Source organism: Cnephaeus nilssonii (genome assembly GCF_951640355.1).
Source record: "Cnephaeus nilssonii genome assembly, chromosome: 13".
Taxonomy (NCBI): domain Eukaryota; kingdom Metazoa; phylum Chordata; class Mammalia; order Chiroptera; family Vespertilionidae; genus Cnephaeus; species Cnephaeus nilssonii.
Genome location: NC_137084.1, coordinates 36,285,945 through 36,299,587, shown reverse-complemented (window position 1 = coordinate 36,299,587; position 13,643 = coordinate 36,285,945). Strand labels below are relative to the sequence as shown.

The window sequence follows — 13,643 nt, the reverse complement described above, 5'->3', positions numbered from 1 at the left end:
GTAGTCTACCTATGGACATTAGGTTGGTAAACACTCAGCAGTCTCAATCACAGCAAAATGTATTAATTACAAAAACCATGGACAAAGAAGGTACTGGAGACTAGGATCAGGCATAGGGAAGAGGAGAAGAATTGATCCAGCTGCTGTGACTGGGGACTTCTGGCTTGCTTCTGGGAGACACTAATAGCCAATGGGGCAATATTGTTGGCTTGGCTCCACAAAATAAGGAGGCATTTAGCTATCGTCAAAGGTTTGGAAATGTGCTTTTATTTTCAAACTCAGGCACGTGACATGCTACAGTTCAATTTTAGCACACCTGTGTAAGGGTTAACAACATTTGGAACCGACAGCCAGTGCTACACAAATCCAGCCTCTCCCTCTTTGTTTACTCTGCAGGCTGTACAGCAATATATATTGGCTTTGTAGTAGCTAGAAAGTGAAGTTCCTTTTAGGAGGTGACATCATCAACAATAGCACAAAACAACACATTGCTCTGCAACTGAGCCTAGGCACCAGAGTCCTAGGGCTAAGCAGGAATGTCAGACTTCAGAGGCATTTTTGAGGGGAATTTTATTTCAGATCAATATCACTTTAGGAAATACAGGGCCTGTTTCTCTCCTTTTCACTGCTGCTTTGACAACAGTTCCATCCGCTTCAGGTCAATCTTGGCTTTTCAGAAAAGAAATACCGATAAGTACTTTTTTCAGGAATACTCGTGGAAATGTGATTACTCCTATGCCCCTTCTTTTTCTCAACCCCCCTTACTCTCAGAGTAGTTTGAGTGAGGACCTTGTCTGGGAGGACTCTTGCAGGTCTTCCTATGGAGCAGCTGGAGGTTCAGGAACTCACTGCAACCCCCTCTCCTGGCCTTTGTCTTAACTGGAAACAAAGGTCACAACCTTGTGGCCCAGTGGACAATGGATTCTCTTAGCCTGGTCCTTTAAGAGTGGCTGAGACTGGACATTGCCAGCCAAAAGCTCCATCTCACAGCCACTCTCTCAGGAGCTCTATTTGCATCCTGCCTTTGGGCTCTGAGGACCCAGACCTCCTTCAGTATGTCCAGCCTCCCTGGAAAGGGAAGATAAACCATCCATCCATGCCCCCAAAGTCTGTCTGCCTTGATCTGCACCTCTTTACCTAGTGGCACATCCGTGGTCCATCCTGGCTTGGGCTTCTCTCACAGTGATTTGCTAGCCACTGTAAAGGATGTCCCCCTTAAATCAACATGCTGTTCTAAAGTGGGGCCTAATCTAGGTGGGTCTCCTGAAAGGAGTGGTTGCATTAAGCCTGGTTCTTGAGCTTGGGAATGATATTGCTAGTCGGGCCTCATTTCTGTTCTCTCTCAGAGCAGACTGAAAAATATTAGAATAAGTTGAGGCTAATAAAGATGTTATTGTTCTTATAGAAATAGTGGTGGTGCTGGTGCTGGTATTGGGAAGTATGCAAAATGTCAGCTGTCCTCAAGCTGCTCTCCACCACCTTGAAGCCTCCCTTGTTCTTTTGATCAGCATTTAATGACAACCTCCCCAGCATTAGCCACCATGCTAAGCCCTTACCCAGAAAATGGGTAAGACATGGTTCTTGTCTTTGAGGAAAATTTGCTAGGGGAGAAAGACATAGAAATAAGCTATTGTTATATGTTGTCATAATGATCAATAGGAAGTTGTTTAAAAAGTGCCAGAAAGCACAGAGAAGGGTGTGCCCTATTGTGTGGGGTATAGTGGGGAGTTGGAGGAGGTAATTAAAGCCTATATGGAGGGGATGATTTTTGCACTTGGTCCTGAAGAGTGACCAGAAAAAAAAATTGCAGGAAGAAAAACTAGTGGGTGGAGGAACAGAGCTGTGAGAGAAAATAGGTTAGTCTAGGCACCAGAAATGGTTTGGAGGTGCTGAAGGGTCTGGACTGTAAGGTGTCCAATTAGGAGACCACTGGAAGAGGCCATTTAGTGCAGTGGTTAAGAGCACAGCCTCTGGGCCAGCCTGCCTAGCTTTGAGATCTAGCCCCATGATTTACTAACTAGGTGTCCTCTGAGAGCTACTTGTATTTTTTGTGCTTCAGTTTCCTTAGCTGAAAATGAGAAGACTAGTACCCACCTCATAGTTTTTGTTCGTTTTCCTTGAAGACTAAATGAATTAATACCTACATAGTACCTAGAACTGTGTTTGTATCATAGTAAGTTTTATATTATTAGTATTAGCAACAAAAACAAACAACTTCAACAACAAAACAAAAGCAAAACAACCACAACAAAACCCACACAGAAACCAATACCCCCCAAAACTGATGAGGGATGAATGAAGGCTATGAAGGTGGAGCGAGAGGTCAAATTGAAGGTGGGGTGTGCTCTATCAGTGTTCTACTAAACAATTGGGGATGCTCTGAAACACATGTTTGAGTTGAGAATTCCATTTGAACTGAAGCACTAGGTGTAGTTGCACACTTATATGTGGGCACATGGACACTGAAAGCACACCGGGTCTCCTTATTCACCTGAGAGTCAAATTAACTTCTCCCAATGGGGAGAGAACAAATAGGGAATAGACTGTGCTGTACAGCACTTTGGAAGTGTACTTGAAATGGAAACTAGCAAGTTCAATATTAAAGCCATGAGTTTGCAGTGTTTTTCAAACATCTTAAATCCACCTGGAGAGCTCATTGAACAGGTGCCTGGTGACTGCCCCATACCTAGTGAATATCTGTGGGTTGGCTTAATCCAGAGCACCCATGGCACACGTTTGGAGGCTTGTTGGCTTCATGCACATGTGTGCTGTGTGTATGTGTGTGTTGTTTGTGTGTACAGATGCATATATATTAATTCACATCTTCCCATTGCATTTCAAGCACAGAGCTAAACTCAGTCTAAATATTTTTCTGAGAATTCTTTTCTATTTCTGTAAAGATAAACTCTGTTCCAAAGGGGCAGAAAGAGAGTCAGTGAGAATGAGATAGGGAATGGGAAGATATTGACGTCGTGACTCCTAATTCCAGGCCTGTTCCTTGGGGTTGGAGTTGGCCTTTAGGCACAATTCTTCCTGATTTTCTATTGCAAAGAGGAAATGGAAGAGTGAGCTTTTCACTGTCCCCTGCAGTGAGCCAAGGCAGGCGACCTTCCCTTCTATTAGAGTTCTTGGTGAAGGTGACTTCTTCATCTACTGCTGCTTTCCCAGGAAAGTTTTGTTGATCCTCCGAGAACATCAGTTACTATGTATGAAGAGCTCCCACAGGGGAGCTGATTGTGAAAGAACCCCTGCTCATTCTCTGATGGACCGGTGGCAGCGTGCTCACACCTGGGCCTGACAGCACTATAACTGGGGGAAAGGGTGATGGGCTGTGTGCAGGAGCAGGGTACTGGCTGGATGTCAGGTTTCCTACTGCTCTGTAGGCTGCTCATGCTGGAGTCCTGAGCTCCACCAGGAGTCCCTCTGGGCTGCTGAGCAAGTGGATCTTCCAAGGGGCCCATCGGGCTGCTCCACACAAGAGTTATAGGAATTGTACAGCCCCAAGACCACAGTCAAGACCAGCATTGCTGCGGCCATCATCCAGATGACTTGCCAGTGCTGACACAGTTTGGGATACAGGACTTGTAAGAAATGAACCAATTCTTCAAGTTTGCTGTCAAATGAAAAAATAGGTGGAGGGTTTAGTATGTTGAGCACAAATATGATGCCCAGACCCATACTTCTCTGTCTGGAACACTTTCCATGCTATCTAGAGCACTGGTTCTCAAACTCAGCAGTGTATAGAGTCTCTTAGCAGCACTTATTCAAAATACCCAGGCCTACTGAATAAGAAAGAGTTTCCAAAGATATGGTCTAGGTATCCATAGTTTAAATTTTCCTTCAAGTGATTTTGATGCCACCAATTCATATCCTTGATGTTGGGAGCTACTGAGATACAATACTCTATTTGTTTGTTTGATTCTTCACCCATTTACCCATGCTCTCATCTGTTCATGAGGTGGTCATAGATATCTGAACACTCCCAAGTCCCAAGATATAAAGTTGGCTGACCACACTCCCACGCATTCAGACAGGACCAGCATCTTTTCTGCATTTATCGGTATTAGTAATCAGTTCCAAGTTCTAATCTTTGTCTGCCTCCATGTTCAGACACATAGTTTGTTGTCCTCATTTCCACATCTGACTATATTCAGAGTGGGAGGGTTATGCTAACCTCATAAAAGACTTGATCTCAATGATAAATGATGAAGAACCAGATCAACCTCAAGAGTTCACTTTAAAGAGTTCACTTTAAACCTTCCCAGAGCAATCAGAGGACTAGTAGCTCCAGCAACCTCTAGATGGCTTATTCAAGATGTTTTATCAACCATGTTAATTTTTAAAAAATACATTTTATTTATTTTTTTTACAGAGAGGAAGGGAGAGGAATAGAGAGTTAGAAACATCAATGAGAGAGAAACACCCATCAGCTGCCTCCTGCACACCTCCCACTGGGGATGTGCCTGCCCTTGACCGGAATCGAACCTGGGACCTTTCAGTCTGCAGACCAATGCTCTATCCACTGAGCCAAACCAATCAGGGCTCAACCCTGTTAATTTTTATTCCGTAATCTTTCCCTCCTCCTCTTTCTCTTCATACTCTTCTCTCCCCTTTCCACTCACTCTTTTCTCTCTTCCCTCCTTGCTTTTCATCTCAGTCCTCCTCCATTTTTTGCCTGCTTCACTCCTTTCTTTCCAACTGCCTTTCAACCTTTCCACTCTTTATGGCCTAGTGAAAAGACATTCTGTCAGATGGCCCACTTTGAAGAGTCCATTCTTAGATCTCTCTGGAGAAGCCCTGGACACATCTATTTTTGAAGGGGAAAAAAAAAAAATATATATATATATATATATATATATATATGAGAATATTGAGGCTTAACAAATGGAGGAGGTGAGAAAAGTGACAGGGCTTTCTGAAGATCTTGAGGCTCACATAGACACTGAAATATGCAGGCTATTTGCTGAGAAGTAAAGAGCTCTACTTCAGAGTTAGTAGAAAAAAGACACCATAACAATGGATAAAATGACTCAACAAATGCACTCTTTATAAAGGGGCCAGATACTCAAGAGGGCCTGCCTCAGATGCTACACTAAGGCACTGATTAGTTTCTTTTCCATGTGGGAACCCTCTGATGATCATTTCAGGGACAATTAAGCAAAGCAAAATTGCTGAGGTGAAAATCATCGACTATTTTTCAACTGTTGGGAAGGGAGAGCTTAGAAGTGGAAGGTTATTTTCTTTCAGCTCCATTTAAATTATTTCCTTTCTATTTAAATATAATTGTATGCTAAAATGCAGCCTTTCTTTTCGGCTATATTTCCATGCCCAAAGCAAACTGCTACAGTGGGGAAAATGCCACTCTAGCCCCACCCTTATGTGGAACAGCAGAGAAGGTCAAGATCTGGTTTCGTGACCCTCAGCTGGTCAGCTGTTTTCAGCCTATAAAAGAGGTTAGAAATAGAATTCCTTTGAAAAACAATTTTTGGTTGTACTGAGTTCTACCCATTCCTCCATAGGGAAGGGTGAAGATGCTTTCCCCTCACCTGGGCCTAGAGAGGGGCTTCGGGGATGCTGCTTGGAGAGTTCGGTATGTTGCAATAAGAGGGAGACAGTGTACTATTGTGTATGACCCGCACCTGAGAAATCTAAAGAGCAGGGATTTTGCTGAAGTGCTTTGTGGCATCAGAGTAGGGGGGACATGATGGGGAAAACTACCCTCCCACCAACGGTGGGCCAAAGGTAGATGTTTCACCTCACCTGGATGTAGTCTGGTGAAGGGAAGCTGGCATTGGATGTCATGGTTTCTGTCTGGAAATGCTACCTAGAAGCTGAACAAGGAAGGTATACTTCCAGATGTTCAAGGACCAAGAGACAGATTTTAAGTAACCAGCTGCAAGAGATGCATTCAACCTCATAAAGGGACCTGCAACTGAGAGAGCCTGAGCAATGGTTTGAATGTGTGTGATGCTGGGATGGAAGGAATGGTTTTCTCTGAAGGTCCCATAAAACGCCATACTAAACAAAGTCAGAAAGTCAACTTTAAATGCCTGCCAAAGCCTCAAGCCCAGTCACAATAATACCAGTCAAGTATTGCCTTTCCTACTCCTTAATCTAGATTCCTGTTCTCAGTGTTCATCCTGGAGAGGTCAGACACTGCAACAGCAAAGTGGGGGTGGAGGGTAGGAGTGTAACTAGGAGACTGAGAGAGAGCATGCTCCCCATCCCCACTGCAGACTTCCTTCCTAAAGCAGACCAGCGTTGGGGGAGGAGAGACACTTGAACTTTATAAGTTCAAGCTTTTCACTATTTCAGCGAACTGCCCATTTTAATTGCTGAAAGGAGGTTATTATTGGGATTTAAACTTGACCAGAGGACTTATGTTTTCAGAGAGTTATTGGAAAAGTAAAGGAATGTACTTAAAGCCACAGAGCAGGTTTGAACAGGCAGTGGGAGAAAAGGTAAAAGTTTTCTGTTGCACTTACTTACTTGTTCAATGTAAATGTCAGAAGACTGTGTTCTCTGTTGTAATATGGTTAAGATATTGGATTGATTCACTAAAGTTCATTTAAGCTGATCCTCCAGAAAATAATATTTATAACAGATTAAGTTATTATATATTAAACATAGTAGACATTCAGACAAAAAGACTTGTTGAATCTTTTATGTAAGGGATCAACTACTGGGGTTACCCCAGTGTTTTTTTGTTTTGAAATTCACTAGGTAGGACATGGACTTTTAATGACTTCATACCTTGCTTGTTGGTGAGATGGCAAAATTTCATGGGGAATCACATTTGAATGCAGGTGCCTGCAGACAACTGTGTGTGTAAGGGACTCAGAAATAAATAGACTGCTTGGCATTGAAGACAACAGCTCTCAGGGCTAGTCTGGCTTTGATCACAGTTGAGGAAGGGAAACTATAACTTTGAGTGTGCAGTTTATATGACAGCAGTGTCTGTCTTCATGCTGGCCCTGAAAAGGCAAAGCTATATTCCTGTGCTGAAGGACAAGGACCCTTCTGAGGGCTGTGCTGATGTCTGGTATCCATCACCTGTGGTATACGCATGTACTCAAGACCAAATGTAAATCTGAAAGGGAGCCAAGGTGGGAGAGAGAACAAGGCCTCAGGATAGGCAGGACCAAGAGGACACTCTCAGATTATGGATGCATAGGGTGGCCATTTCTTTAGGCAGCTGACCAGGAGCTGTACAGAGAGGGACCCAGGCACAGCTTTATTTTCTCTGGGGTTTCATGAAATGGGAGGGGCCACCAATCTTCTGAGATCAAATTAGCTAGATAAGGATTCCAGCCCTGTGCCTTGTAAACCAGACTGTTTATATTCCATGTACTCTCTGTTTAGTTCTCTTTTGTTCTTTCTTGGTGTTTGGAAATGTTAGAAGTTCCAGCCTGTGTTAGCTGGATTGAAGGGGGTCAAAGGAAGAGCTGTTGTCGAGGCCTGGGCTTGACTGCATTAAGGGGAGGAAGGCATTGTGGTGGTCTGCAAAATAATAGCAGACGACCCCAAGAGAGAGAAGAGACATAAGGAGATCAGGATCCAGCTGCTTGGGGTAGGGACTATGCTTTCACTGTTGAAACTTGGGGGTTCTTTCAGTAAGAGAGGTGGTACATCCTAATAAAGTTGTTTTCACTGATGAAGCATTTTCTCCAGTTCTCCTAGATAACTCTTCCCTTGAACATTGGGGTGAATTCATGTAGGCTGAGACATTTCACTCTGGTTGAATCTTCCACTAACTGTGCTCTATTGTCCCTCTGTGCTTTGAAGCATCTCTATCTCATGTCTAATTTTTATTTTATTACCTTATTTGTTACATGCATGTGATTTCCAGAGTCTGTCAGCAATGAAGCGTAGACACATATCCTATCCCAAGTTTAGCAGCTAATTAGATAATCAATCATTTTAGCTGGAGCCATTCTCAAACCTAGAATAGCCTGGGGGTCTAAAAACAAAGCTTTTGGTGAAGTGTTCCAAGTTTGCTGTAACTACATTTTCAAACATCATAATTCAAGACTTCTGGTTTGAATGTACTAATAGAGACAAGAGGGTAGAATATGTGAAGGTGGGGCTATCATTAAAATTCAGGATGTAGATAGGACAAGATGCAGGATCTATACTATCTTTATCTGCATGTTATATATATTTTCCAGACTTAGAGAAAAATACACTTGAATTATACAGTATATCTAAAAAAAACCCAAGTATTTCCAATCCAAAGTGAAACCAATGTCCAGATGACCAAGCTTGTTTGATCAGTATGGAAGGGTCCTGTTGGAAACTCACCTTTGTCACCACGCTGAGTTTGTCCCTTGCACCCATCTATTCTCTCTGCCTCTGTTCTTGTAAGAAACCCCCTCTAGCCTAAACCGGTTTGGCTCGGTGGGTAGAGCATCGGTCTGCGGACTGAAAGGTCCCAGGTTCGATTCTGGTCAGGGGCATGTACGTTGGTTGTGGGCACATCCCCGGTAGGGGGTGTGCAGGAGGCAGCTGGTCAATGTTTCTCTCTCATCGATGTTTCTAGCTCTCTATCCCTCTCCCTTCCTCTTTGTAAAAAATCAATAAAACATTTAAAAAAAAAAAAAGAAACCCCCTCTAGGGCTTTAGACCAGCTTCCTAGACCATGGTCCATTTATGGGGATACTAGTAGCTGGAAAAGGAGCTAACTATGGCTGGGCTAGGAGGGACTCCAGTCAGAGTCCCTCACAATTCGTTTCTCGGCTCCTGATGATAGCTCTCCACCACCACTACCATCACCACTACCACCACTTATGACCTCGCGGCTCTTGCAACTATCCCCTTGTTAACTAATTTGGCTCTTTGGAATTTCCTCTGCCTCCTCTCCCAACATGACTGTCCTCTTGACTTCTGTTGGCTGCTCATTTGGGCCTTAGACCCACTGATGCCCTGGACTGGCACCTCCAGAGATATTGTGCAGTTAATGAATTATGACCCATTTTGGCAGTGGCAAGGGCTCCAACCTGCTTCTCTGGTCCTTTCCCTCTTCTTCACTTTCTTCTGCCTCTTCAGGTTCCTCAGGACCCTCACTCTTCTGTTCTTCTTCCTCCTCCTTTAGGTTTTTAAACTCTTTGATCTTCTTTAGATCTTCCTGGTATCTAGAAGGCAAAAAAGGAACAATCGAGTCTGGGAAGGCCAGGCACTGAGCATCCTTTCCTGAGGTCTGAGAGGAGAGGACTTGAGCATCCCCAATAATTAGGCACTTCCTGTGGTTCCACAAACAGGAAAAAGCTGGGAAACTCCACTGAATCCCACAGCTCATGTCAGTACCATTTCCCCTCAATCTTCAGTCATCCTTCCTGTTTATGAAAGTGTGACAAAACTGACAGGGAAAAATGTGACTGGGTTCTTGTTCTACCAAACATTCAGTGGGGCTAAGATTACAACTGTTTTCTATGTAACCTTGGTGAGTCAGCTCCTCACCTGTAAAATGGAGAGGGTGTCATTCATCTCACAGGGTGTGGGAATGTTCTGAGGAAGTACCAGGCATACGACTTGATCTAGTGAGGGTGACACCTGTCACACAGGCTAGCTTGCTGGGAAGTTTTACCAAAGTGGCAGGCACACAGCTTGTCTTAGAGAAGTACTCAATAAATGTTTACAAAGCCAATGGAGTCATTTACCCTCACGCATTCTAAGAACAGAGGACAGCTGTGGGTTAAAAACAGGCTTTCCTAGAGAAACCCTTCTGATTTCCTTCTCCCAGGATCAGTTTTACACTGAATATACACTTTCTGCCTGTCCTATAGCTGAGTGCTTAAGGCCAGCACAGCTTGGCTGGAGCAATCTCAGGATATTGTGCATGGCTGTCCCACAAAGGTCCACAGATTTCACACCAGTGGGAAGCTGTGTCTCCCTAGGAGCCACAGGAAAAGAAGCTCAGGATGTGATGCCTGGTCAGAGGTAATTTTCTGTCTGGCCAAGTCAGTACTCTGTCCCATCTATGACTGACAAACCAGAGTTGCTACTGAAGCTCAATTAGAGAAGAGGACAATTGGAAGTTGAGGATACTCCAGTTGACGGGAAGAAGGAAAGGCTGAGACAATTGTAGCAAATGGAGTTGCCGCTGCTCCTGGGCATTTTTGGCTGCAACATGACTGTTCTGGGTGCTCAGGAAGCCTCAGGCACCATCAAGAAGAACCCACCCATAGCCCTTGATTTTCAGATCATTCTGGGCAGTGACGTTCTGGTGGCATTTTGCCTAAAAAAAGGGCTGTCTTGTTATTGTCTGACCACACCCTCTCTCCCTGCTTCCTCCTGTCCTTCCTGTGGAACAGTACTGCTGTTTTCTCCACTGAGGCAAGGAGATCCCGGGGCCACTGGTTGCTTCCCTCAAACCTCTAAGAGATGGGAAGGCCTGTGGGAAAGTATCTTCTGAGATCTGCCAAGTGACCTCAGAGGGGTTGAAGTCTAACTCACCTCTTGTTGTACGCTTCTTCCTCCATCTTGGCCTTGGTCTCCTGGCCAATCTCCAGGCAGCTCGGGGTTGGTGTGGGAGCAGAAGCTTCACAATCTGGGTCCCCATTTGTTTTTCCACTAGTGAGAAGAAGGAAGCACAGGGCGTCCTTTCAGGGACAGATTGGGCATCTGAAAACCAAACCACGTCTTTGGCCTGATTGCTGATCAGAAGCGAGGAAACTCATTGCATTGAGTTAATTTCAATCCTTCTACCTTGAGACAAGATTTATAAAGGCACTAGTTCATGAATCCTCCCTGGACCCCCAAACATCTAATACTGCTTCAGTTCCCCTTTTCCTCATGCTCCCAAATCTACCTTTATTCTTTCTTTTTCACCTTTATTCTTATTCCAGGAGATGCTGTGGGTGGACAGACAGCTATTTGGGACAGACAGCTATTGGGACAGACAGCACCAAGATGAGAAAGATGGAGGCAGACCAAAATGTTCAGTGGCATTCCATTCCTATGTCCATCTTTTGCTTCATTCATGTTAATATCTACTGAGTACTGACTGAGTCACAGGCATCTTGTAATACTATGCTGAGGATAACGTCATAAAATAAATGATCTTTGCCAACACAGAGCTTAGAAGGAAAAAAATGCAAAAATGGAAAACCTATAATTCATTGCAAGTTATGATAACTTTTATGATAGAAACAAACTCTGTACAGTGACAGAAAGTAATGAGAGAATCTGCTTAGACAGAGTGGTCAGAAAAGGCCTGAGCTGGTGTAACTGAAGCACAGACTTAAAAGATGAGAAGTCGTTAGTTGTATCTATAACAGAGGGAAGATCAGTTTAGAGCAGTGGTTCTCAACCTTTCTAATGCCTTGACCCTTTAATACAGTTCCTCATGTTGTGGTGACCCCCAACCATAAAATTATTTTTGTTGCTACTTCATAACTGTAATTTTGCTACTGTTAATGAATCATAATGTAAATATCTGTTTTCCGATGGTCTTAGGCGACCCTGCTAGCGGTTCTCAACCTGTGGGTCGAGATTTATAAAGGCACTAGTCGTGACACACAGGTTGAGAACTGCTAGCAGGGTCGCCTAAGACCATCGGAAAACACAAATATTTACATTACGATTCATAACAGTAGCAAAATTACAGTTATGAAGTAGCAACGAAAGTAATTTTATGGTTGGGGGTCACCACAACATGAGGAACTGTATTAAAGGGTCGCGGCATTAAAAAGGTTGAGAACCACTGGTCTAGATAGAGGATGCAGGATGTAGGAAGACCACAAGACACAAAAGGCGCAGAGATGCTCGAGGAACTGAAAGGAGGCAGTAAGGCAGGAGTTACTAGTAACTTTTGGACAAGGGGCATCTAAGTGAAGATATCAAGTAGGTAGTTGGATATACCAAAGGCTGAATAAATTCATTTGGTATCATCATATAGATGATATTTAAAGCCAAGGGAAATAATATGAGGAAAGATGAGGACCCAGGACCAAGCCATAGACATCTTTGTCCTTAGCTCAGGTGGAAAAGGAGTAACAGAAGAGACTGAAAAGTAGCAGTTAGAGAAGTAGGAGAAAAAGCCAGGAGAGCATGGAGTCCTGGGAGCGCAGAGAGGTGAGGATGCCAAGGAGGGAGAGTTGTGTGTCATACACACACGTTTGAGAGTCTGAGTCAGATAAGTACAAAGTGATTCTTAGATTTGATAATATGAAGGTCAAGAGGATTTTGATGAAATGGCAGAAGCCAAAGACAGATTGAAATGGGCTTAGTAAAAATGGGAGGTGAGAAAGGGGAAGACATAGACACAACAATTAGACTAGGAAAAGGAATAGAAGAATGTGTTGGGGGAATGCATAGCTAAAGAAGTGGGTTAAAAGATGAAAGCACAGCCGAAACCGGTTTGACTCAGTGGATAGAGTGTTGGCCTGCGGACTGAGGGGTCCCGGGTTTGATTCCGGTCAAGGGTATGTACCTTGGTTGCGGGCACATCCCTGGTGGGGGGTGTGCAGGAGGCAGCTGATCGATGTTTCTCTCTCATCGATGTTTCTGGCTCTCTATCCCTCTCCCTTCCTCTCTGTAAAAAATCAATAAAATATATTAAAAACACAAAGATGAAAGCACTTTTGAATGTGGATAGAAATGATCCAGTAGAGGGGATGAGAGAAAGAGGATAACCAAAGGAACAAATTCTATGAAAAGGGAAGCAGAGACAGATCTTTAAAAGATTGAGAAACTTCTCCTTGGTTATAACAAAGAGAGGATGGTAGGCTGTAGGTTGGGGATTTGGTGAAGGAAGATGAGAGGGCTACTATCTAATAGCTTAAATTTTCTCTAAAAGGTGAAAGACAAGGTCATCTACTGAGAGTGAGGTAGAGAGGCCTAGGAAGGCTTGAGGAGAGAAGAGAAGGCATAAAAGAGTCATGTGTGTGTAGGGGGAGTGGGGGGAGACACAGACATGCTAGAAAATTATAGTAGGATAGCTGGGCAGTGCTGGGAGCCTATTTGAGGTATGGGATCACAAGGTATAAGGAAGTATCCTGATGGCCATGCCTTCACTACAGTATAGATTCTGCAGCCCTCCTAGGTCACCAGAATCCCAACAGCAGTCATGTCAGGGAGGAACCCTCAAATAAGGCAGAAGAGTGAGCAGAGCTTTTCAGCCAGGACTCTGAAAGATCACAGCTGCCACGCTCTCCAACCCCTCAGACAGGCTCTATGAGTGAGGCTTGTAAAGGCTCATCTCTTAGTTTTCCTCAGACCTTGTAAACTTCACATTTCATCAGGTTGGAAACCAAAACCCATTGTGAACAAGAAAAAGAAAACTCTAAAAATATCACCTATTCATAACATTTCTCCTTTTGCAAATTACGTTATCCACTCCCTTCCATGTGACCTTTGCCTACCTAATGTGCAGTTTCCTATTTGTCCAAAAATTGGAACAAGAGCAGAAAAAACATAGCTACAGCCAAAGGCCTGGAAAGTAATTATTTTATTAAATAAATTTCTATATTAGAAATAAAGTATTGGTATCAGACTTCTAATTTCTTTTATCTACAGCTGTCAACCTTAGAGGTAAATGATAAACGGGTCTGAAGGAGGTCAATATAGTGTAGGAAGAAGAACCCTCCTGAGGCAAACATGGGTTCAAACCCCAGCTCTAACATGTGCAGATTACTTAACTATCC

At 43.6% G+C, this 13,643-nt stretch overlaps 1 protein-coding gene across 6 annotated transcripts in view; it reads right to left on the bottom strand.

Moving 5' to 3' along the window:
* Positions 1-298: 298 nt before the first annotated feature.
* IRAG1 (inositol 1,4,5-triphosphate receptor associated 1) overlaps positions 299-13,643 on the bottom strand; it is a 114,415-nt gene continuing 101,070 nt past the window's right edge. For 5 of the 6 annotated variants that reach the window (XM_079788888.1, XM_079788889.1, XM_079788891.1 and 2 more), the window contains 3 exons: positions 10,453-10,569; positions 8,997-9,131; positions 299-3,613 (listed from right to left, as the gene is read on the bottom strand). In XM_079788888.1, coding sequence (XP_079645014.1) covers positions 3,370-3,613; positions 8,997-9,131; positions 10,453-10,569 — 496 coding nt within the window. In that variant the 3' untranslated portion in view covers positions 299-3,369. Of the gene's footprint in view, positions 3,614-8,996; positions 9,132-10,452; positions 10,621-13,643 lie in introns of those variants that run through there. The other variant, XM_079788892.1, reaches the window with a different exon arrangement.